Source organism: Acartia tonsa, chromosome 5 (genome assembly GCF_053477335.1).
Source record: "Acartia tonsa isolate MP-2025a chromosome 5, ASM5347733v1, whole genome shotgun sequence".
In the NCBI taxonomy this organism is placed as follows: Eukaryota; Metazoa; Arthropoda; class Copepoda; order Calanoida; family Acartiidae; genus Acartia; species Acartia tonsa.
Window position 1 is genome coordinate 53491267 of NC_137264.1, and position 27333 is coordinate 53518599.

Below are 27333 nucleotides of genomic sequence, written 5' to 3' on the forward strand. Positions count from 1 at the left end.
ATCTTTATCTAATTTCAGATATACCTATTTATAGGTAGAACATTAAGGTGGTGGCGAGTTATACACTAGCCAAAATAAAGAGAGAAGGATTTAAGAAGACCCTCTCTTTCTCTACCCTTTCTCTTTTGTATAGGGGCCATTCCTAGTCTCCTCCCCCATTAAACCCCTAAGAATCCGGATATCACCCCCAATTCGGAGGCGCACCCCCGTTATGTACTACATAAAGGTGCTGCATATAGAACCGACCAACCAAATGAAAATGAAAGTTAGTGATTGCTGCGCGGACCATTAACACACACACACACACGATGAAGATGGTGTGTGAGTGAGGAAAATCTAGGAACATTGTGAAACTTTAAAGAAAGTAGCTCTTATACCATTCAGAGAGAGATAGAGAGAGAGAGAGAGCGTGGTTAAATAGATATGAACAACTTTAGTTAATAACCACATGTGATTAGGATAACGTGAAGTTATTGATAATGATAAAATAAGGTGATAAAAATGTGGTTGTTATCGTCTTTGTTGTGATACGACTCAGTTGATCAGCTGGCTGAAGAAGCCTGATCATAAATATTAATACATTCTTCTGGGCTGGGTAAGACTTTTATTTGTATTTATTGATAAAAAAAAATCCGTGAATTTGTAGCTATATTCAATGTTATATAAGATAAAAGTTTGGTTTTATTGTGAAGATTAATTGTGTAAAGGTTACACAATTTTAGGAGATTTTTATACCTAATCAGTGTGAAGAAATGGGGTGTTTTATATATTTCTATGTTTCGCTACGTATGGATTGATTATCCTTATGTATAATACTAGCGGCTTCGCCCCTAGCCTCTAGGGGCTTTGCCCCAAGAGGTTTAATCAAACCAATTTTTCGTATTTTAGATTTAAAAGAAAAATTAAAAAAAAATTTTTTTTGGGGGGGTGGTATTTTTCATTTTTTGAGGGGGTTGGGGGTGTCCCACCCTCCAAGAAATCAGTTATAAACCTTCCTGGGACCTATGAGAAGCTACCCTGTAAAGGAGAACCCGATCGGTTCAGCGGTTAGCGAGATCCTTCGCTACAAACAGACAGACAGACACCGTTCTACTTTGTATTATAGATTTCATAGATAATTTTTTATAGTCGCACAGCTACTCTGCAATTAGTGCGTGCGTACCCTAACCACTTTGCGTGAGCCATACTTTAAATTCTTTAAATGTATATACAGCTCTTGAATTTATGACGAACGACGTACCCTTAGCATCTAGGGGCCATGATTTCAAAGGGGTAAGAGGGAGCAGAAAAATAGCCTAAAACATCCTGGAACCTATGTGAAACTTCCATAAAATAGAGAACTAAATCAATTCTTGCTATTGAAATCTTAAGCTTCAGAGAATAAAACGCTTCTACCTTATCACCTATTTTTTTTTGCCTTAAGTATGTTCTAAACTTATAGATAAACACATTTCATAAAAAGATTTCTTTTTAAATAAGTCATTTAAGGCATGAAATTAATTTTGCAAATTAACATTGCAGATTTTTGCAAATAACTTGCAAATTTGATTTCTGCGGATTTTCTAATTTTCATAGGCGTTTTCTATATATATTCCTCTTTCCAAAAATACCTCACTTGTCAAGATTGGATAAAAAAATCTTTGTCGTCGAGATTCCATAACTGTGTTATGTAAGGAATTATGATACAATCTATAATACAAAGTAGAACGATGTCTGTCTGTCTGTTTGTTTGTCTGTCTGTTTGTAGCGAAGGATCTCGCTAACCGCTGAACCGATGGCTCTACTCTTCAGGGAATATACCTACTGGTCCTGTGGTGGTTTTAAGATATTTTCTTGGGGGGTAGGACACCCCCAACCCCCCAAAAAACAAAAAAATCCCCCCCAATTTTTTTTTTTTTTTATTGCAGAAGAAATCCTTGGGTTTTTTTTTTTTTTTTTGCAGGAGATTTCCTTGGTCATTTTACGAATTTCACCTTAATTTTTTTTTATCACCTCTTGGGGCAAAGCCCCTAGAGGCTAGGGGCGAAGCCGCTAGTATAACTATACATTAGCGGCTTCGCCCTAGCCTCTAGGGGCTTTGCCCCAAGATGTAATTAAACAAGGATGACAACATCCATAAAAGCGAAGCTCTGAAACGGTAGGACAAACGGACATTAACACTTGTATAATGTCAGAACTGAATAATTAGAATGCGAATGTATAAGAGTCAAAGCAAAATTGTAAGTAAATTTGTTGAAAAACTGCTTGATACAGGATAATGTTTATGGACATACTTACATTTTTAGGACTTGATTATAGAGTTGCTTCGCTTATAATATTGTACTTTGTTGTCCCAGGAATCAGTATACCAAAAATCAGACAAATCGGATAATTAGGTCACATATAAATTTGTTGTTAAAAATGGACGTACGGACATTCTGGTAATGATTATAGAGTTGATTTCTAACTCGTACCTAACTATTATAGGAATCACCATGCAAAATTTGAAATCGATAGGACAATTCTAACATGCCTAAATTAACGAAAAATGCTATTTAAAAAAAAACATGTTTAAAATGGACGTACGGACATTTTGGTAATGATTATAGAGTTGCTACGCTTTTTAAATCGTACCTAACTACTAAAGGAATCACCATGCAAAATTTGAAATCGATAGGACAATTCTAACATGTCTAAATTAACGAAAAAAGCTATCCGTTACGGACGGACGGACGGACCGACCCTAATTATAGAAAAGCTTCGCTTTTAAAAATTAAGTACAACTGGTGCTGCCAGTAGTTTTATGTGAATTAACTTCCCCATAAACAAAAAAAATGGGGGGAAAGTAAATAGCTTAAAACCACCACAGGACCAATAGGTATATACCCAGAAGAGTAGAATCCGATCGGTTCAGTGGTTACCGAGATTTTAAGGGACGGACGGACAGACGTACAAAAAGACATCAAGCTACTATGTATTATAAATATATTGATATGATCATATTCTTATGCCTATGAAAACATTGCTGTGCTACTATTTGACATAATGTTCCTTGTTAAAAGCGAAGCGTTTCTATAATTGGGGTTGGTCCGTCCGTCCGTAACGGATAGCTTTTTTCGTTAATTTAGGCATGTTAGAATTGTCCTCTCGATTGCAAACTTAGCATGATGATTTCTTTAGTAGTTAGTTACGATTTAGAAAGCGTAGCAACTCTAAAACCATTACCAGAATGTCCGTACGTCCATTTTAAACATGTCAATTTTTATATTTTTCTAACAACAAATTTTCATGTGATCTAATCATCCGATTGATCTGTTTTTTTGGTATATTAATTCCTTGGACAACAAAGTATAATGTTATAAGCGAAGCAACTCTATAATCAAGTCCTAAAAATGTAAGTATATCCATAAACATTATCCTGTATCCAGCAGTTTTTCAACAAATTTACTTACAATTTTGGTTCGACTCTTATACATTTATATTTTGATTATTCAGTTCTGACACTATACAAATGTTAATGTCTGTTTGTCCTACCGTTTCAGTGCTTCGCTTTTTGGATGTTGTCAATGTCATCTTTGTTTACCTAATGTTTATCTAGGCATTAGATTGAAGTGAAAGGGTTTGGGGTCAAAAAGTCATTTGACCCCTTCTCAAGCGTTACGACCTGACTGATTGTGAATAATGGGTTTTTTTATAGCGTAGCATTTATATATATCTTAAGGATATGTCCATTTGCTATCATATATATTAGGGATGGCAATCCGTCAAATTTTTAGACCGGATTCGGATTCTTACAAGAATCCGTCCAAAAAAAGGCGGATTCCCGCGGATTCCGGATTCTAGCAATCTTTTAAAAGGCTTTTTTTTAAATTAAAAAATTTAAGTGCTACATATGTCCTAAAAATTAATGTTCTTTGTGTATTCTATAGTTCACTTCCGAGAATCGAACCAGATTTAAAAAGATATTATATATAATAATGATAATATTTGCCCTCAAAAAGGCGCAGTTGAAAGAAAAAACTCAAGACGCTAATTTTAGCCTACCAATTAAGAATCCGAATCCGCTATTAAAAAACAGATTCCGGATTCGGATTCCAAAATTGGCTAAAAATTGGGCGGATTCCTGATTCGGATACGGATTGCCAACCCTAATATATATTGGTACTAGCGGCTGATCCCCTAGCATCTGGGTGGTGATTGCTCAGTATTGAGAAGGATAGAGAATTAGAAAAATACCTTTACACCATACAGTTTTTGATATAACAATAGAAAACCTCAAAGCAATGCCTGAACCTAATTGAAGCTTCTCTATAATTGAGGACTAAATCGGTTTGGTAGTGTTAATTTAAAGCTGCAGACCAAAAAAATACTCCTTTATATAATAGGATTAAAAGGGAAGGGGCATAAGTTACTTTTTTTGTGACCAACGCAAAGAATCTCAGCTTTTGGGTTTTGCTTAGCAGTTGCTTGAATGTGAAACTGCTAAAAACTGCCGTAATTTTTGCCGGTTGATGGCGATTTTCGGCAGTAGACGGTTAAACCGCCGTTTTCATATTAATAAATGATTGCATTTGTCATGCATATTTTATCTCATTTTAGACACAGTACCTATATGTTAGATTAACAAATTATTCTTCCCATTATTTAGTATTTTGCAAAATATGTTCTATAAATTCTTTAAAAAACTTTAAAATCAACTAGTAGCTTCTATACTAATACTTATGAATTGATTTGTTCTTGTTTTATCAAACACTTTTTATAGTTACTTTGATCTTAACCCCATCAATAGTGCAACTACGTTAAAAACTGACCTTTTCCATTAAAAAAAAATATATATAAAAACAAGGATGACAACATCCATAATAGAAAAGCCTGAAAAATCAGGTATGACAAACGAACGCATTTAACATTATTTTAATACTTGATCTTAGGGATGCTTTGCTTATAATGTTATACCTAATGGTTCTAGGAATCTATATTTCAAAAATGTATAGATACAGGATTCCTGAGAAGAAAAAATATTTGTGTCATGGAAAAAAACGAAGTGGCGGGTTTCATCGTAATTTCACAGTAGCTTTTGAAAGGTTATTTTAATTTAGGTTTGGTTAAGTAAATGTTAATGATTGCCCCGCTGGGTTAGAAAATATGCCCCGCAGGTCTAAAGCCCCCCGAGGCCGGGCTAGAAATAGGTTAAAAGCTACTGTGAAAATACGACAAAACCCGCAACTTCGTTTTCTTTCTATGACCCCAACACATTTTCTATCTTTATTTCAGGAGCCTAAAGGAGTTTGTATATTTGGGTGTGTCAGACTTGTTATGGGGAATGGAGAATAATCAGGGAGCTCACAACATCAACAACCCCATAGAACCCGCCGTACAGCAGGTAATACAATATTGTAGAGTAGCAGCGCTTGTATGTATGTATGGAGCTTGTATGTACGTCCTTGATTTGTGTTTATTGGTAGTGTTTAATTTATAGCGTGATCGTTATTCAATGCTTTGGTCAAAAATATGAACAGAGATAATGATTTTTTGGTGGTGTTTCCCTCAAAGTACTTAAAAAAACACAGACCCCCTTCCCATATTTTTTTTTAAATTGAAAATAAGTGGGGGGCTAGTTTTTCGTTTGTTAATTATTTTGGGTTAGGTTGTATAGGGTACTTGATAGCCTCGCAGGGGTTATGGATATTAAAATAACTAACCATCCCCCCCTCCTTTATTTTTTGTTTATTAAGAACCTTTTTATTATTTTGCTATTGTGTATTTTTGGGGAATATGAAACACTTTAATATGTGTAACAATTATAATGCATAACATTTGTAACTTGTAAGATTTAAGAATATTTGTCCAAGCACCTTGTTTGGGAAGAATTTAAAGTTTGCGTGACTTTCAAGTATAAATAATTTTATGTGTAAAAAAGAAAGGGGGGGGGCGAAAGTGACACTTTTTGAAACCAAAACTAAGAGTCAACAAAGGAACTCGACTAAAAAAAGGGTTACAGGTCTGAGATTTTGCATGGCAGTTGCTTTATAGGGGTACAATATGGAACTGTGAAGAAACGGCGGCGCAACCGCCAAAACCGCCGTTTCCCGCCGTAATTTTTGTTGCCTTTTCTCGGCGGTTTTCGGCGGTTGCGCCGCCGTTTCTTCACAGTTCCATATTGTACCCCTATAAAGCAACTGCCATGCAAAATGTCAGACCTGTAACTCTTTTTTTAGTTGAGTTCCTTTGACTTTTAGTTTTGGTTTCAAAAAGTGTCACTTTCGCCCCCCCCTTTAAATTATCTTTATAATAACATTTTAATTGGTGGATAGTATCATTTGTTTGTCATTGAAAAGATCTTTCTATTTGATTTTAACAAGGACAATTATATCTATAAGAAGCGCAGCAGTAGAAATTAACTTTAGTTAGGTAAATCTAACAACAAAGTAAATGTAAAGTAAGAATAAACAAAATGTTCAGGAAATATAGCTGGGAGGAAAGATTATTTTTGTAAATCAAGACGGGAAATTCCTCAAATAACTGTGGTGTCCTTTTTTATTTAGTTTTTATATCTATTATACAAAGTAGCTTGATGTCTTGTCTGTCCGTCTGTCTGAAGCTTAAGATCTTGGTAACCACTGAACCGATCGGACTCTACTCTTCAGGGAATATTCCTACTGGTCCTGTGGTGGTTTTAGGCTATTTTCTTTGGGGGTGGGACACCACCAACCCCCCAAAAAACAAAAAACTCCCCCCTCTTTTTTTTTGTAGGAGATATCCTTGGTCCTTTTTTCTGTAGGAGATATCCTTGGTCCTTTTTTTTGTAGGAGATATCCTTGGTCCTTTTTTTTTGTAGGAGATATCCTTGGTCCTTTTTTTTGTAGGAGATATCCTTGGTCCTTTTTTTTTGTAGGAGATATCCTTGGTCCTTTTTTTTTTGTAGGAGATATCCTTGGTCCTTTTTTTTTGTAGGAGATATCCTTGGTCCTTTTTTTTGTAGGAGATATCCTTGGTCCTTTTTTTTTGTAGGAGATATCCTTGGTCCTTTTTTTTGTAGGAGATATCCTTGGTCCTTTTTTTTTGTAGGAGATATCCTTGGTCCTTTTTTTTTGTAGGAGATATCCTTGGTCCTTTTTTTTTGTAGGAGATATCCTTGGTCCTTTTTTTTGTAGAAGATTTCCTTGGTCATTCTTATTTTTTTTTTTTTTAATTTCACTTTAACTTTTTTTATCATCTCTTGGGGCAAGGGGCGGAGCCGCTAGTACCTATCATAATTTTCTTTTCTTTATAGGACACAGAAAAGATCCTGTTAGGAGACTAATTCACTTCCTTCAGAAGCAAATTTAAAAGCTTAAAATTGAATTATTCGTTGATGTGGTATTAGATAGAAATAAATGTATCTTTAATCATGATTGCATTATTTTAGGAGGTTTACTACGCTGCTGGTGGGCGTCCAGCCATGTCTTCTAATCAACAACAAGGAGGCTCTGTATCCAGAGTTAATACTCCTCCACCTTCAGGTATACACCACTATCTATCTAGCCATGACTAGTACTAATCAACAACAAGGAGGCTCTGTATCCAGAGTTAATACTCCTCCACCTTCAGGTATACACCACTATCTATCTAGCCATGACTACTAATCAACAACAAGGAGGCTCTGTATCCAGAGTTAATACTCCTCCACCTTCAGGTATACACCACTATCTATCTATCTATCTATCTAGCCATGACTTCTAATCAACAACAAGTAGGCTCTGTATCCAGAGTTAATACTCCTCCACCTTCAGGTATACACCACTATCTATCTATCTATTTATCTAGCCATGACTTCTAATCAACAACAAGTAGGCTCTGTATCCAGAGTTAATACTCCTCCACCTTCAGGTATACACCACTATCTATCTATCTATCTAGCCATGACTACTAATCAACAACAAGGAGGCTCTGTATCCAGAGTTAATACTCCTCCACCTTCAGGTATACACCACTATCTATCTATCTATCTAGCCATGACTACTAATCAACAACAAGGAGGCTCTGTATCCAGAGTTAATACTCCTCCACCTTCAGGTATACACCACTATCTATCTATCTGTCTAGCCATGACTACTAATCAACAACAAGTAGGCTCTGTATCCAGAGTTAATACTCCTCCACCTTCAGGTATACACCACTATCTATCTATCTATCTAGCCATGACTACTAATCAACAACAAGGAGGCTCTGTATCCAGAGTTAATACTCCTCCACCTTCAGGTATACACCACTATCTATCTATCTATCTAGCCATGACTACTAATCAACAATAAGGAGGCTCTGTATCCAGAGTTAATACTCCTCCACCTTCAGGTATACACCACTATCTATCTATCTATCTATCTAGCCATGGCTACTAATCAACAACAAGGAGGCTCTGTATCCAGAGTTAATACTCCTCCACCTTCAGGTATACACCACTATCTATCTATCAATCTATCTAGCCATGACTACTAATCAACAACAAGGAGGCTCTGTATCCAGAGTTAATACTCCTCCACCTTCAGGTATACACCACTATCTATCTATCTAGCCATGACTACTAATCAACAACAAGGAGGCTCTGTATCCAGAGTTAATACTCCTCCACCTTCAGGTATACACCACTATCTATCTATCTATCTGTCTAGCCATGACTACTAATCAACAATAAGGAGGCTCTGTATCCAGAGTTAATACTCCTCCACCCTCAGGTATACACCACTATCTATCTATCTGTCTAGCCATGACTACTAATCAACAACAAGGAGGCTCTGTATCCAGAGTTAATACTCCTCCACCTTCAGGTATACACCACTATCTATCTATCTATCTATCTAGCCATGACTACTAATCAACAACAAGGAGGCTCTGTATCCAGAGTTAATACTCCTCCACCTTCAGGTATACACCACTATCTATCTATCTATCTAGCCATGACTACTAATCAACAACAAGGAGGCTCTGTATCCAGAGTTAATACTCCTCCACCTTCAGGTATACACCACTATCTACATACCTGCATTACTTGGGTTTTCGCCACCCAAACGCCACCGAAGACTGGCCATTGATAAACGTGACACGCGATCATAAGCGTAGCAATGAACATTTTACACCATAAATATTAAATTCTCAGATAGCAAAGTATTCACTTATTTTATCATTTAAATCATAAAATAATACTTGTTATATCTTAATTTTACTTCATGGAAAATCTATAGTTCTAATCTGTAAAATATTTTAATTCTTGTTCATTTTTCAAGCACATATCTTCAGTTTAAAAGCGTATATCTTCATTTTTTAGCATGGATCTTCATTTTTTTAGCGTCAATCTTCATTTTTTTAGCGCAAATCTTCATTTTAAAAGCATGTATCTTCATTTTAAAAGCATGTATCTTCATTTTTTAAGCAGGAATCTTCATTTTTAAGCGTCAATCTTCATTTTTTAAGCGTGTATCTTTATTTTTTAAACGTGGGTCTTCATTTTTAAAGCGGGAATCTTCATTTTTAAGTGTCAATCATCATTTTTTAAGCTTATTTCTTCATTTTTAACACGTCAATCTTAATTTTTTAAGTGTCAATCTTCATTTTTTTGGCATCAATCTTCTTTTTTTTAGCGCCAATCTTCATTTTAAAAGCATGTATCTTCATTTTTTAAGCATGGATCTTCCTTTTTTAAGCATGTATCTTCATTTTTTAGCGTTGATCTTCAATTTTAAAGCATCAATCTTCAATTTTTAAGTGACAATCTTCATTTTTTTAACGTGTATCTTTATTTTTTAAGCGTTAATTTTCATTTTTTTAGCGTCAATCTTCATTTTAAAAGATTGTATCTTCATTTTTTTACGCATTAATCTTTATTTTTAAGCATGTATCTTCATTTTAAAAGCGTGTATCTTCACTTTTTAGCGTGTATCTTCATTTTTAAAGCATCAATCTTCATTTCTTTTGCGTCAATCTTCATTTTAAAAGCGTGTATCTTCATTTTTAAAGCATTGATCTTCATTTTTTAAACGTCAATCTTCAATTTTTAAGTGTCAATCTTCATTTTTATAGCGTGTATTTTTATTTTTAAAGCATCAATCTTCATTTTTTTAGCCTCAATCTTCATTTTAAAAGCTTGTATCTTTATTTTTAAAGCATTGATCTTCATTTTTTAGTCTGGATCATCATTTTTTAGCGTGGATCTTCATTTTTTAAGTGTGGATATTTATTTTTTAAAAGTGTATCTTCATTTTAAAGTGTGCATCTTCATTTCTATGCGTGGATTTTCTAAAGATATTAAAAAAATTCCTGTCACAAATTAAGATTTGAAAGTCAATTTTACTGATTACAATTACAGATATGCCATGAAGCACGGATCTTTATTTTTTTAATCGCCAATCTTTATTTTTTAAGCAACAATCTTCATTTTTAAAGTAGCAATCTTCATTTTTTAAGCATGTATCTTAATTTTTCAAGCACATATCTTCATTTTTTAAGCGTCAATCTTCATTTTAAAATCTAGGATCTTCAATTTAAAAGCGTGGATCTTCAATTTAAAAGCGTGGATCTTCATTTTTTAAGCGTCAATCTTAATTTTATTAGCATGGTTTTTCATTTTTTAAGCTTTAATCTTCATTTTAAAGCATGGATCTTGATTTTTAAAGCGTGGTCCTTCATTTTTTATGCTGGTATATTCATTTGAAGGCATGGATCTTCATTTTTTAAGCTTGTTTTAATCATTTTTAAAGCGTGTATCTTCATTTTTTAGCGTGGATCTTCATTTTTTAAGTGTGGATCTTTATTTTTTAAAAGTGTATCTTCATTTTAAAGTGTGCATCTTCATTTTCTATGCGTGGATTTTCTAAAGATATTAAAAAAATTCCTGTCACAAATTAAGATTTGAAAGTCAATTTTACTGATTACAATTACAGATTTGCCATGAAGTAAAATTAATATATAAATAGATTATTTAATAATTTAAATGATAATGCAAATGAATACATTTTTTATCTTTGAACACAATATTTCAGGTGTAAAAAGTTTATTGCAATGATTATGATAGCCTGTCAGTTAAATCTTTGGCCACAACTTCAGAGGTTGTATTACAAGCTGTGTCTTTTCTATTACAAGCTCTGTCTTTTCTCTTGAAAGTTGTGTCTTTTGTGAGGCCAGAATCCACAAAAGACAGAGCTTGTAGGAGAAAAGACACAACTTGCAATCTCAAAAGACAGAGGTTGTATAATAAGCTGTGTCTTCTGTCTTACAAGCTCTGTCTTTTCTCTCTCAGCGCCTTGGTAGTTGAGATACCGGCACCCCAAGCAAGGAGAGTATTACCAGATGCCTGACTGATACCCTGGCGAAGACTAGACGTCGATATCTCAACCCTTACTCCTGTAGTAGAGCGCCAAAGACGAGGAACCAGCACGAGCTTGAGTGTCAAACGCTATACAGTAGTCAAGCTGCCCTAAAGAGCGAGAAAAGTGGAGGCGAGGGTTGACAAAACGATCCAGCTAGTCTAAAGTCACTCTAAGTACTTGTCTTTAGCAAGTCACCATATGTGCTACAGTTAAGCTAGAATTGAGGTTAAAGGAAGCCTGCAAGAAATACCACGCTTTAACTGCTGAAAGACTGCCACAAGTAGACCAAGTACCCCAAATTTGAAGCCTTCAGCTTCTATAACAAAAAAGTTCTAGGCATTTTAAAATGACATTTTATGTACAATGAAAATTTGAAAGAATTGCAATGCTCATGTTGAAAACATTGAAATTAAACTACGTGGCCTAGAAACAAAATTATAAGCTTATTTTTGTCATAAATTTAGGTTTCCAGTAACTAATTATATTTGTGCAATAAAAATACCCATTTTTATAGTCAAAATCATTAAAAAAAATTAAGTTTAACTTGCGTTGTACCGAGTGTACTGTAGCCAATCAGAAGGCTGAATCAGCTGAATCACAGCTGAGCTTGTGTTAGTTTCCCCCTTTGTTTCCGCTATGATTTTCGTTTAAAAATGCAATTTAAATCAAATTTTTTTCATAGATTTTGACTATGAAATGTGGTGTTTGTAAAACTGTAATTAGTTACTGGCAATCTAAAATTCTGACAAAGAGAAGGTTATAATTTTGCGTCTAGGCGACGTAATTTGATATTGTTTTTTCTTTTATGAGCATTGGAAATCTTTCAAAAATTTTATTGTACATAAATGATACTTTGAAATGCCTAGAACTTTTTTGTTATTGAAGCTGAAGGCTTTAAATTTGGGGTATTGGGTCTACTTGTGGCAGTCTTTCAGCAGTTAAAGCGTGGTATTTCTTGCAGATATGATCTTCGTACGAAGTTTGGTTAAGCTGAGTCTACTGTAGGCAGCCTGGTAGACTCCCAAAGATGAGGTACCGGAGCGAACATACTAGTAGTCACCTTGACTAAGGAATGGTGTTCAATAGAGTGAGAAAAGTGGTGGCAAGGGTTGACAAAACGGGTCTAGATCAGGCCACAGATGACATACAGAGATTGTTTTGGTGTTTAAGGAGAGCTTATAAGATTTTACTAGCACACAAGAATGTCCACACCAAGTTTGGTGTTGAAATCTCAGCTCTACCTCCGCTGGTAGAGCGCCAAAGACGAGGTACTGGAGCAAGAACGGTATGGGGGTTGCATATACTGGGGAAAGGGTAGGGAGCAAAAAAAAGCGCTACCGAGGGTTGACAAAACAGGTCTAGCTCAGGCCACAGATGAGATACGGGTGCCCCTAAGTCAGGCAACCTTAACCGGTAGAAGGAGTGGAACCAGCTCATACTTGCTTTAATAAAAGATGCTTTAAATGCCGTCAAGAATTATCTCAACCCTACCTTTGCTGGTAGAGTGCCAAAGACGAGGTACCGGAGCGAGTACGGTATAGGGGTTGCATATACAGGGGGAAAGGGTTGTGAGCAAGAAAAGCGCTACCAAGGGTTGACAAAACAGGTCTAGCTCAGGCCACAGATGAGATAAAGAAATTCTTTTGGTGTCTATGGAATCGTTTTGAGATTTTACTAGCAGTTACCATTTGAACCCATAGACTAAAGTCACTCTAGGTACTCATACGGGTGCCCCTAAGTCAGGCAACCTTAACCGGTAGAAGGAGTAGACCCAGCTCAAACTTGCTTTTATAAAAGATGCTGTAAATGCCGTCAAGAATGTCCACACCAAGTTTGGTGTTGATATCTCATCCCTAGCTCCGCTGGTACACTATGTGCCCAGCCAATGCAAAAACTCAAAGATTCCAAAAAATGCATTTTTTAATATTGACCAATTTTAAAGTTTTAGGTTAATCTTTGTTATATTTAAGAAGGATTCCTAAAGCTAGAGGGGAAAATAACAAGGGGGGGGGGGGGGGGAGTTTGTACAGTTATAGGAAATGAAAATCAGTATAAAAGTTTGGGAGGGCCGTGTGGGCTTGTTTTTATAGTTATCAACCTAATTCTTTTTGTAGGATCTCTTATATGACTGGACGTACACATAAAACTTTGAAAATTGAATTTCGGCACTTTCCTTCTTGGGGCTTGTGGAGCACAAAAACCCCCAAACGCTAAAAATTTGAGTTCTGAGCTTATTTTTAAAGATATCAACCTAATTTTTTTTAAATAATACTTTTTTAACATAACTGAATCAACGAACCATTGCAGATTTAATTTTGGGACTTTCCTTCTAGGGGCTTGTGGAGCAAAAGACCCCCCAAAAACTAAAAATATGCGTTCTGAGCTTATTTTTAAAGATATCAACCTGATTTTTTTAAAATAATACTTTTTTAACATAACTGAATCAACGAACCATTACAGATTTCATTTTGGGACTTTCCTTCTAGGGGCTTGTGGAGCAAAAGACCCCAAAAACACTAAAAATATGCGTTCTGAGCTTATTTTTAAGGATACCAACCTGATTTTTTTTTAAATAATACTTTTTTTAACATAACTGAATCAACGAACCATTACAGATTTCATTTTGGGATTTTCCTTCTAGGGGCTTGTGGAGCAAAAGACCCCCAAAAACACTAAAAATATGGGTTCTGATCTTATTTTTAAAGATATCACCCTGATTTTTTTATGGAAACTTTTTTAATATAGCCGAACTAAGGAACCATTACATATTTAATTTTAGGACTTTCCCTCTAAGGGCTTGTGAAGCAAAAGACCCCCAAAAACACAAAAAAATATGAGTTCTGAGCTTATTTTAAAAGATATCAACCTGATTTTTTTAAGGAAGCTTTTTGAACATAACCAAACTAGGGAACCATTACATATTTCATTTTGGGACTTTCCACAAAACACTAAAAATGTTAGTTCTGAGCTTATTTTTAAAGACATCAACCTGATTTTTTTAAATAATACTTCTTTAACATAACCAAACTAAGAAACCATTACAGATTTCATTTTCGGACTTTCCTTCTAGGGTCTACTGGAGCAAAAGACCCCCAAAACACTAAAAATATTGAGACTTTCCTTCTAGGGGCTTGTGGAGCAAAAGAACAACAAAACACTAAAAATATTAGTTCTGTCCTTATTTTTAAAGATATCTACCTGATTTTTTTACGAACACTTTTTTAACATAACCAAACTTGTTTACTTAGATTTCATTTACTTACTATCCTTCTAGAAGCTAGTGGGGCAAAAGACCCCCAAAAAGTATTATGTTAAAAAAGTATTATTTTAAAAAATCAGGTTGATATATTTAAAAATAAGCTCAGAACTCATACTTTTAGTGTTTTTTAGTTTTTGGGGGTCTTTTGCTCCACAAATCACAAGAATAAAAGTCCCAAAATGAAATCTGTAATAGTTCGTTAATTTGGTTATGTTAAATAAGTATTATTTTTAAAAAATCAGGTTGATATCTTTAAAAATAAGCTCAGAACTCATATTTTTAGTGTTTTGGGGGGTCTTTTGCTCCACTAGACCCTAAAAGGAAAGTACAAAATGAAATCTGTAATGGTTCCTTAATTCAGGTATGTTAAGAAAGTTTTTTTTTTTTTAAATCAGGTTGACATCTTTAAAATAAGCTCAGAACTCATATTTTTAGTGGTTTAAGGGTCGTTTGCTCCACAAGCCCCTAGAAGGAAAGTCCCAAAATGAAATCTGTAATGGTTTGTTGATTCGGTTATGTTAAAAAAGTATTATTAAAAAAAATCAGGTTGATATCTTTAAAAATAAGCTTAGAACTCTTATCTTTAGTGTTTCGGGGTCTTTTGCTCCACAAGCTCCTAGAAGGAAAGTCCCAAATGAAATCTGTAATGGTTCGTTGATTCAGTTATGTTAAAAAAGTACCTATTATTTTTAAAAAATCAGGTTGATATCTTTAAAAATAAGCTCAGAACTCATATTTTTAGTGTTTTTGGGGGTCTTTTGCTCCACTAGACCCTAAAAGGAAAGTACAAAATGAAATCTGTAATGGTTCCTTAATTCAGGTATGTTAAGTTTTTTTTCTTTAAATCAGGTTGACATCTTTAAAATAAGCTCAGAACTCATATTTTTAGTGGTTTAAGGGTCGTTTGCTCCACAAGCCCCTAGAAGGAAAGTCCCAAAATGAAATCTGTAATGGTTTGTTGATTCGGTTATGTTAAAAAAGTATTATTAAAAAAAATCAGGTTGATATCTTTAAAAATAAGCTTAGAACTCTTATTTTTAGTGTTTTGGGGGTCTTTTGCTCCACAAGCCCCTAGAAGGAAAGTCCCAAATGAAATCTGTAATGGTTCGTTGATTCGGTTATGTTAAAAAAGTATTATTTTAAAAAATCAGGTTGATATCTTTTAAAATAAGCTTAGAACTCATATTTTTAGTGTTTTGGGGGGATCTTTTGCTCCACAAGCCCCTAGAAGGAAAGTCCCAAAATGAAATCTGTAATGGTTTGTTGATTCGGTTATGTTAAAAAAGTATTATTGAAAAAAAATCAGGTTGATATCTTTAAAAATAAGCTCAGAACTCATATTTTTAGTGTTTGGGGTTTTTTTGTGCTCCACAAGCCCCTAGAAGGAAAGTCCCAAAATGAAATCTGTAATGGTTCGTTGATTCAGTTATGTTAAATAAGTATTATTTAAAAAAAATCAGGTTTATATCTTTAAAAATAAGCTCAGAACTCATATTTTTAGCGTTTGGGGGGTTTTTGTGCTCCACAAGCCCCAAGAAGGAAAGTGCCGAAATTCAATTTTCAAAGTTTTATGTGTACATCCAGTCATAAAAGAGAGCCTACAAAAAGAATTAGGTTGATAACTATAAAAACAAGCCCACACGACCCTCCCAAACTTTTATACTGAATTTCATTTCCTATAACTGTACAAACTCCCCCCCCCCCCCCTTACTTATAATTTTACAGCTTCAAGAAGTAGCCTAGCTAGATATTTAGGATTTTGTAATAAAAGCCTGACTATTGAAATTACTTTTTATATGCAAAGTTTAAATTATCATCAAACTACCAAAAATTGAGCTACAGTAATATGTTATACCATTTTTGAAAGCTTAAAGAATCAGGAATTATAATAATTTGTAATGATACTCTCAACTTCAAATAGTTTGATCTTTTTTCAGCTAACGATGCCGCATATCAGACCTTTTCACATGTTTAACCAAGGCACTCAGTGAATGAATCCCATTGGTTTCAATGGCGGCATTGTTAGCTGAAATTTTTTTTCACATTTTTGTAGAAGCGGTCGGACCCATTTTCTAGCAATTTTTACACAAAAGACAAATTAAAATAACTTTTTTTACAAATCATTTTATCATGATATTTATAGTTCTCGATGCAATTTTTTGATACAATCCCTTATTCTTATTGCTTAAAGTCTTTAAAGGATATAAGAAATTATTTAACATATTAACATGTTTCCTTGTTTATAGTTAATAATGTCAACAAATCCAGGGATCTAAAGGGATAAGTTAATAAACGATAAATTGATGAACTTATCCAATGATGATACACAAAATTACCCCTTTTGTAGATTACAATTAGTGGTTTAAACGTTTGGACACTCAACATTTGAAAAAAAAAAACAATTAAAATTCAGTACAAGCCCCTAAAGTTGCTAAACCAATCGATAACAAAATGTTAATATAAAGCTTTGGGGACTAGTGTAATAAACAGCCCAATGTCCCCTCCCTCCCTGAAACAAATCAATTGATATATAAGTATTTAATTTATAATTTATTTATGGGGGGGGAGGTGACTTGAAACACGACATTCCAGCAATTTTATTTTGGGCACTACTCCCTTAGTTTTAGAGATAATTGGGTAAAATCTTTTGGGTTGTGTCACCAGTCACCCCAAGTTTTGGTATTTAAAAAAACTGCGGTGGAACAGCCGTTCACAACCGTTTTGTGCCACCAAAAAAAACTTTTTTTATTGTATTTCTCGCTGAATTAGACAATTTGGAATCATTTGAGACAATGTAATTTAAAACAAGAAATTTCCCCTTAAACCAACCCTGTGAGTGTGGGGGGACTTTATTTTCAAATTCTCATTTATAAAGGTACATCTTAAATTCAGTGCTTCTCTTGTGCTTTTAAGATATTGGACGCAAATTGTTTTAGAGTGTCACTAATCACCCCTATTTTTGGTATCTTTGAAAAAAACGGCGGCAGGCCTGCCGCTCCCGCCGACTTTAGCCGCTGCCACAATTTTTTTTTTTTCATTTCTTTCTGAATTAGGCAATTTGGAATCATTTGAGTTAATGTTGTTTTTTTTTGGCGGCAGAAAAAGGCTGTTAACGGCGGGAGCGGCGATTCTGCCACCGTTTTTTTTAAAGATATCAAAACTTGGGGTAATTAGTGACCCAACCCCAAAGATTTTACCCAATTAAAAAATTAACAGAACTATGAGTTTTTGTTTTATATTGAATTCTGGGCACATATTTTGTATTACAAGCTGTGTCTTTTCTCTTGCAAGTTTTGTCTTTTAAGAGGCCAAAATCCACAAAAGACCAAGCTTGTAAGAGAAAAGACACAACTTGCAATCACAAAAAGCTCTTGCAAGTTTTGTTTTTTCTATTACAAGCTCTGTCTTTTGTGAATTTTGACCTCTCAAAAGACAAAACTTGCAAGAGAAAAGACACAGCTTGTAATACAACCTCTGTCTTTTTTGGATTCTGGCCTTACAAAAGACACAACTTGCAAGAGAAAAGACAGAGCTTCTAAGAAAAGACAGGACCGCAAATGAACCTGTTTTTACAAGCTCTGTCTTTTCTCTTACAAGCTGTCTCACAAAAGACAGAGGTTGTATTACAAGCTGTGTCTTTTCTCTTGCAAGTTTTGTCTTTTGAGAGGTCAAAATTCACAAAAGACAGAGCTTGTAATAGAAAAGACAAAACTTGCAAGAGCTTGTAATACAACCTCTGTCTGTTGTGATTGCAAGTTGTGTCTTTTCTCTTACAAGCTCTGTCTTTTGTGGATTTTGGCCTCTCAAAAGACAAAACTTGCAAGATAAAAGACACAGCTTGTAAGAAAAGACAGGACCTGTTTTTGCAAGTTCTGTCTTTTCTCTTACAAGCTGTGTCTTTTCTATTACAAGCTCTGTCTTTTCTCTTGCAAGTCGTGTCTTTTGTGAGGCCAGAATCCACAAAAGACAGAGCTTGTAAAAGAAAAGACACAACTTGCAATCACAAAAGACAGAGGTTGTATTACAAGCTCTTGCAAGTTTTGTCTTTTCTATTACAAGCTCTGTCTTTTGTGAATTTTGACCTCTCAAAAGACAAAACTTGCAAGAGAAAAGACACAGCTTGCAAGAGAAAAGACACAGCATGTAAGAGAAAAGACAGAGCTTGTAAAAACAGGTTCATTTGCGGTCCTGTCTTTTCTTAGAAGCTCTGTCTTTTCTCTTGCAAGTTGTGTCTTTTGTAAGGCCAGAATCCACAAAAGACAGAGGTTGTATTACAAGCTGTGTCTTTTCTATTACAAGCCTTGTCTTTTCTAGATTCTGGACTCACAAAAGACACGACTTGCAAGTGAAAAGACACAGCTTGTAAAAGACACTACTTGCAAAAAACAGAGCTTCCTAGGGGTAGTGGAACTACACCCCCATTATACAAACAATCATAAAGAGGGTTATTTAAGTTGAGCGTTGAGTTGTAGTCAAATGATCTTATTAAGTCAGTTTTCTTAATGATAACCCATTGTATAATTATGAAATGGTCCATAATTAAAAACAGCTTGACTTAATAATAGCATTTGAATACAACGTCTACCTAGGACCTTTTTTTTATACGCGAAAAAAATTACCCTGATACACGCGGAAAAAATGAAGATCAAGGTCTTCATGAAGATCTTACTATTTTGGTACCACTGAAGATTTTAAAAAGTAATGCAGGTATGACTATCTATCTATCTATCTGTCTAGCCATGACTACTAATCAACAATAAGGAGGCTCTGTATCCAGAGTTAATACTCCTCCACCTTCAGGTATACACCACTATCTATCTATCTATCTATCTAGCCATGACTTCTAATCAACAACAAGGAGGCTCTGTATCCAGAGTTAATACTCCTCCACCTTCAGGTATACACCACTATCCATCTATCTGTCTAGACATGGCACTTAATTCACTTTGTCCGTCCGTCTGTAAAGTTAAGGGGAAAATAAGATTTTCTTTGCTAATATTTAAAATAAACAGTTGAGTTTTTTTGTGAAAATATCCTGAACCAATGAGCATACAGTTTACAATGTACTTGATCCCTCGGGTTGCCGGCCATGCTCTCAAAACATAAGTACTTATTTTTTTTTCATAGGTTTCGTGATTTTCTAATATTGTAGCTATTTCTTTTTATATTTTATTAACAACTGAACATCTGCTTTATAACTCACTTTGTCCGTTTATCCTTCCATGATTTCTTGTGCTTCATTGTTTTAAATGTTGTTTTTCGGACCTTCTTATTTACAATGATTTTTTGTTTCAGATGCCTCACCTCCAGTGGCCGAGTCCTGGTGTTTCACCCAGGTGAAGGTGGTCAAATTCTCATACCAATGGACCATTTGCAACTTTTCTTTCTGCAGGTATTGTTAATACTTAATCTTAAACATTATTTGTTAATAAAAGCCACGGTTACAGCAATAGTACAATATAATGAAAACTTATACCCTTCACCCAATTGTAATATACAAAAATATCGGCTTCGCCACTAGCCTCTAGGGGCTTTGCCCCAAGAGGTTTAACCAAACCAATTTTTCGTATTTTAGATTTAAAAGAAAAATTTAAAAAAAAATTTTGGGGGGGAATTTTTTTTTGGGGGGTGGGGGGGTAGTCGACCCCACTATTTTAATTTTATTTTTAAAAAGAAAAAAAAATTTGGGGGGTTGGGGGTGTCCCACCCCCCAAGAAAATAGTTATAAACCTTCCTGGGACCTATGAAAAGCTACCCGGTATAGGAGAACCCGATCGGTTTAGTGGTTAGCGAGATCCTTCGCTACAAACAGACATCGTTCTACTTTGTATTATAGATTATACTTTTATCAGCTGATGGTGATTAAAATCACCCTTCCCAAAAATAGTGAAAAACCTTGCTTTGTCCATTAATAGCTTCACTGTAAAAGAGACTCATATTTGTTCTGAGGAAATTCAAGTCCTTCGCTACAGACAAAAATCTTACTTTATGTTATAGGATTAAAAATTGTTTCTATTCAGAGAGGAGATGGGAGAGGTGCTGAAAAGTTCAACATTTTCTGCTGGACAGAATGATAAACTTAAATGGTGTCTCAGAGTTAACCCAAAGGTAACTTAAATCCAAGAATCTACTCAAGATATTCTATGACAAGTACAAATTGGAAATTAAATCGCCGTTACAACATTTTTTTATAGAGAGAGAAAAGTATGGGTTAGAAAGGGTTATGAGAGCCTCGTGGCCCGCAGTGTTAGAACATATTTTTAAGTTGAATGTGGTTAAGTGGCTATATGAACAAATTCATCAGAATAGCAGTAGATAAACATTTAGTTGTCATTCTAGAGATCGTTAATTTTGTGCACAAAAATAAGAATTTCATTACCTCAAAAACCTTCTCTATTTAAAAGTAAAAGCTGTAAGATGCTATTAGCATCTTTAGGCTCAGTATTCAAAGGTTTAGGGAAGGTGGTAAATAGCCTTAAACCAATCCCGGGATCCAGAGTTTCGGATCCGGATCCGCAAGGATCCGCATATTTTTGAGTCCAAGGATCCGGATCCGCAAAAAAATGCGGATCCGGATCCTTGGACTCAAAAAAAATGCGGAAAAAATGGAAAAATCTACCTAAATTTATATAAAATCTCAGACATTCTCTTGATGAGAGCCAATCTTTAAGGTTTAGGTTCAGACTTGAAAATTAAAAGTATTTTTGACTTCGAATTAAAGAATATAATTTTTTTTGAAAAATTTGGTGATTTTATTTTTATTGTCAAGGATCCGGAACCGGTTCCGGTAGGATCCGGATCCGCACTGACTTAATTTTGAGGATCCGCATCCGCATACAATCAATGCGGATCCGAAACCCTGCCGGGATCTATGCGAAGCTTACCAAAACTTGAGAACTCCATCACTTTAGTATTTATTGAAAACTCAAGTTAATGAAAAAAAAACATTTTATGTATTAGAATATTGGAATTTATTTTGTCACCGCGACACTCATTCTATTACTTACTCTAGGGCCTTGATGAGGAGTCTAAAGAGTACCTGTCCCTCTACCTCCTTCTCATGTCCTGCAACAAGTCCGAGGTCAGGGCCAAGTTCAAGTTCAGCATCCTCAACGCCAAGAGAGAGGAGACCAAGGCCATGGAGAGCCAGAGAGCGTACAAATTCGTCCAGGAAAGTTGTTGTGCAGATACATTTGTATAATACTTGTGCTCGGTCATGTCTAATGTTTTATTTTTCTATGGTTATAGCAACTGACGGTGTGTTTTCGGGCCAAGACATTTCCCCAATACGTCTGAGATTAAGTAGTGGCAGTTAAAGTCTATTAATATGCGTTATTGGCTGAGATTCGTACATATTACCTTCCAAGGGTGTACTTTAGAATAAGTAATTGCCTCTTAACTTTGAAACATTGGAAAATATTTTTAACTGTATGTTTATCATATCAATTATTCTTAAACATTTCTTCTTAATACAGTACCTAAACTCATAAAATACACTTCGTGGAACAACCCCTCCTTTACTAAATCCTTAAAATTAGTTCAACCTATCCTTTTTAATAGACTATAATGTATCCAACTTTTATAATTTCAACAGGGCAAAGACTGGGGCTTTAAAAAGTTTATCCGACGAGATTTCCTAATGGACGAGGCTAATGGTCTCCTACCAGACGACAAACTAACTCTCTACTGTGAAGTTTCTGTGGTGGCTGATTCGGTCAACATTTTCGGCCAGTCTAGTAGTGTTCAATTCAAGGTATTTTAGGCCAGTCTACTAGAATTCATTTCATTTCATTTTGTCCAGTCTAGTAGTATTTAATTCAAAGTAGTATTTTGGGACAGTCTAATAGAGTTCATTGTTCAATCTAAAGGGCTAGTTTCACGAAAGGCAATTGAACCTAATTTAGTGAACCGCATATTTTTTGCTAGTTAATGGGTTAAACTACATTTATATGGCATATACTTGAAAAAATTTCAATTTTCAAAACTACGTGGTAGAAAATTGAAATTCTTTCAAGTATATGCCATATAAATGTATTTTAACCAATTAACCAGGAAAAAATATGCGGTTCACTAAATTAAGTTCAAATGCCTTTCGTGACTTTGGAGTTTCAGACTGTCTAGTAGGGTTTTATATCAGTCTAGTTTGATTTATATCAATTTTAGACCAGTCTATTAGTGTTTATTATACAACAAGAAGGGATTTGTCCAAAAGTTGTAAGGCATTTGTATTAAATGAAGATATAGTGGCCTTTTTTGTTTTTAATGTCCTTAAAAAAGTAGAAGAAATGTTGATGGTAAAATTATTATTTTTGAAGGTGCCAGAGTGTAGATTAGCAGACGACCTTGGTCAGCTGTTTGAGAACTCTCAATTCTCAGACTTTATCCTTTCATGTGGCGGCAGAGAGTTCAATTGTCATAAAGCCATTCTGGCCGCCAGATCACAAGTCTTTCAAGGTAAACAATCATTTCACACAAAGTGCTTGTTAAGCACTGATAAGCCCCCCCCCCCCACACTTTAAAAAAAAGGGGAGGTGGGGTAGTTTTATTCCTATGATCAGCATTTATTGGCTACCTAGTAATTAAAATAACCTGTCCTAAAATATTAAATAAACTAACGAAAAACTTGTCAAAACACATTATTAAGAGTTTCAGTGCCTAACAAGACGCTATGTGTAAAAGTGCCTTTTATTTTTATTAGTTGCTTTACCCATTGCATCTAGAGGCTCTGTATTCTAAAGGCAAAGACTATGCAGAAATATGGCGCGAAAATATCCAAAGATTTTAATGTAAACACAGGCTTAACTAAAACCCTCGATTCAAGTCGATTCAGAAGTTGGAGAAATTTTAACAGATTAAGTGTGGTAGGACACCTGCCATACCTAATCAGTTAGGTTTTTTACAACTAAGCTTCGGTTGTCTAGTATTGAATCATCGATATCATTTAAAATATGAAAATGAAAAGAGATATAAATCAAATATTGAAAGGATTGACACAACGTCAATTTGCGTAAGAGACAGAGTATCAAATGTTGGTTGGCCTTCATTGCCGTACTGAGATCACATCTTCTATAATTATCAGAATAGCATTATATTACAAGATCACAAACTGCCTCTTATTCTTTGGTTTGCTCGCCTTTAGCTTCTTTATCATAGTGTATTTTTATTAATGCTAGCGACTCCGCCCCCTAGAAGCCTCCAAGGGCACTAGAGGAAATGGGGAAGGGGATGTAACTTTCTAAAAATAGTTAAAAAACCCTCCTTAGAGCTTTACTATTAAAAGTTCCATTTCAGTCTAGCTGTTAGTGAGATCCTAAGCTACAGCCAAACGATAGACATCCTGTTTCTTTTATACAACGTTGAATCACTGAAAATTTAATATTATGCGGAAGTCAATACACATTTTAAATTTTGTGTAAGAAATACTGGCCCATATTTCTTTTTATATTTGATTCTTTAGATACTTTAGATTATATTATCTTACAAGTAAACACTGTAAATAAGAATACAACAAAGATTGCTTTGTAACTATAAACAACTTTTTATTCATTCTTTTTACATAAACTACTTAAACTAAAATGAATGTTATGTTTATTTTAGACCTCAAACATTTAGGACAATATAACTCATTGAACAAGATAAAGGGTTATTGGCACCCCCATAAACTTTAAAGTTTTAAATTGCTGGTCAGTTTGTACCTTCCAACAAAATACCCTTAAACCTGCCCTGGACTAATACAAGATTTACTGAAATGTCCAAATTTTATCGATATTAAAATATTTTGGTTTAGCAAACAAACATTCAACCTATTATAAAATAAGATTTTATATATATATGTATATTCTATTATTTTTAGCAACGCTCGAGCACGATGAATATAAAACTAATAATAATCGTGTAACGTTTGGGATGTTTCTTATCCCAACTGACAGGTTGAGGATGTTTCTTATCCAGCGATCTAAAGGGATAAGTTAATGGCCGATTTATTTATGTTCATCCCCAATTATGATGCACAAAAATACCCCATCTGTAGATTAGTGGATGAAACGTTTAAACACACAACGTAATGGAACATCCAATCAAAATTAACTATTACGTATTACTAAACTTTGGGGGCTGGTGTAATAATGCCATTTGTCCCCTCTCTCTCTCTCTCTCTCTCTTTCTCTCTTTCTCTCTTTCTCTCTTTCTTCTTTCTCTCTTTCTCTCTTTCTCTCTCTCTCTCTCTCTTTCTCTCTTTCTCTCTCTCTCTCTTCTCTCTCTCTCTCTCTTTCTCTCTCTCTCTCTCTCTCTCTCTCTCTCTCTCTCTTTCTCTCTTTCTCTCTTTCTTTCTTTCTCTCTTTCTCTCTTTTCTCTCTCTCTCTCTCTCTCTCTCTCTTTCTCTCTTTCTCTCTCTCTCTCTCTCTCTCTCTCTCTCTCTCTCTCTCTCTCTCTTTCTCTCTCTTTCTCTCTCTTTTCTCTCTCTCTCTCTTCTCTCTCTCTCTTTTTTCTCTCTGTCTCTCTGTCTCTCTCTCTCTGTTTCCTACCCCTATACATGAAAACACAACAATAACATAATATTATTTTCAGCAATGTTCGAGCACGATATGGAGGAGACGAAGAACAATCGTGTCGAGGTCAAGGACGTCGAACCTGAGGTCATGGCAGAGATGCTAAGGTAACCAGTACGTCAGGAAAACCCATGTTTCGCACTCCCCCAATCTCTTCCTTATCCCATTTTTGTAGCGAACCTATTTTTAAAAGCGAAGCTTTTCTATAATTAGGGTCGGTCCGTCCGTCCGTAACAGATAGCTTTTTCCGTTAATTTAGGCATGTTAGAATTGTCCTATCGATTTCAAATTTTGCATGGTGATTCCTTTAGTAGTTAGGTACGATTTAGAAAGCGTAGCAACTAAACATGTTGATTTTTTTACTTTTTTAACAACAAATTTTTATGTGATCTAATCATCGGAGTAATCTGGTTTTTGGTATATTGATTCCTGGGACAACAAAGTATAATGTAATAAGCGAAGCAACTCTATAATCAAGTCCTAAAAATGTAAGTATGTCCATAAAAATTATCCTGCATCAAGCAGTTTTTCAACAAATTTACTTATAATTTTACTTTGACTTTTATAAATTTATATTATGATAATTAAGTTCTAACACTATGCAAGTGTTAATGTCCGTTTGTCCTACCGTTTCAGTGCTTCGCTTTTATGGATGTTGTCATCCTTGTTTTATTCCAAGTTTTCCATTGTCTGTTTTTATCGTGTTATGGTCAAATAAGGTTGCTTATTATGTCTGCTTGTCCGTCCGTCCAGAATATTCCTGGGAATTAAGTTAATACCTAGATTTTTTTCATATCTCAAATTCGCTTCTTTACTACTTACCAATGATAAAATTGTCCTGAAATATATGCCTCAAATACTTTTATAAAGTTAGGTAAATGTCCACCGAAACTCAAATTATGAACTTTTCTAATATTATTATGTATTATAGATTTATCTACACTGGACGCACAACTAACCTGGAGGCAATGGCTGATAGTTTCTAATATTATTATGTATTACAGATTTATCTACACTGGACGCACAACTAACCTGGAGGCAATGGCTGATAGTTTGCTAATATTATTATGTATTATAGATTTATCTACACTGGACGCACAACTAACCTGGAGGCAATGGCTGATAGTTTGCTGGCAGCTGCGGACAAATATGCCTTGGAAAGACTGAAGGTAATTAATAGGAATTGGCAGCCGAACGCGAACATTTATAAACTAACTGAAAGTTTTTTCCCTCCCACCTTTCTAGAAGTTTCTCTTCATTTAATATTATAAAAAGGTAAAAGAGCCAACAGATTTATAGTATAGATGTATATACAGATAACTACCTCCCTTCCTTTTTCAATGACCTTATTCTTCTGCTACCAAATTATTTCCTGTTACTTTGCTGTATTAATTCACACTAGTGACCCCACCATTGGTTGATTTTCAATGACCCAATTGAAAGACGGTACAAGGACAGTGCGATGGGGATTTAGTTATTTAACCCTTTCTCTCTCTATTGTTTTACTATAATAATGAACCCTTAGCTTGAAATCCTTAAAGAAAATATACATACACCGTTTTTCTTGAAAAATTAACAATTCTATCTAAAAGCAGTACAAAATAATTTATGAGTTTTTTTAAAACCTAAAATCTACAAAATATTTTTAAAACCAGTTTATTCATAGGTTATGTGTGAGGAAGCCCTATGCAACGGCTTGACCGTGGAGAACGTATCTGAAGTCTTGATCCTGGCGGACTTGCATTCGGCAGAACAGCTCAAGGCCCAGGTACAATTTTTGGCGCCAATTTCTTGGCGAGAATTTTTTTTAGCGCCAAAAGTATAAATTAAAAAAATAATTTTATAGGTTGATATTTTATCCTACTAGCTATTATAAATGATAAATAAGATATTTAAACCAAGAGCTTTGTTATAAAAGGTCCCTTTTCAAAAATTTATTAACATCATTTCTCTCTGTTAAATATTATTTTATTCGTAATTCTTTTTTCAGTGCATCGAATTTATCAACACCCGTCACGTGACCGACGTGATGGAGACAGTCAGCTGGAAACAGATGGTGGCCAGCCATCCCCACCTCATTGCCGAGGCCTTCAAGGCCCTGGCCAGCCAACAGATGCCTCCCATGGGACCTCCTAGGAAGAAGGTCAAGTAATATTCCTCTCCCCCCACACACAAGATTAATACTTGTTTTGTAACGAGGATGTGA

General features: G+C 34.9%; 1 protein-coding gene across 1 annotated transcript; it reads left to right on the forward strand.

Moving 5' to 3' along the window:
- rdx (BTB/POZ and MATH domain-containing protein rdx) lies at positions 1 to 27333 on the forward strand. Its single transcript, XM_080162644.1, is given in 12 exon segments — positions 1 to 595; positions 5254 to 5362; positions 7388 to 7481; positions 19876 to 19972; positions 20601 to 20688; positions 21593 to 21775; positions 22175 to 22333; positions 22896 to 23034; positions 25147 to 25234; positions 26206 to 26296; positions 26794 to 26895; positions 27118 to 27333. Coding segments are annotated over 11 exon segments (1317 nt in total). The 5' UTR covers positions 1 to 595; positions 5254 to 5302.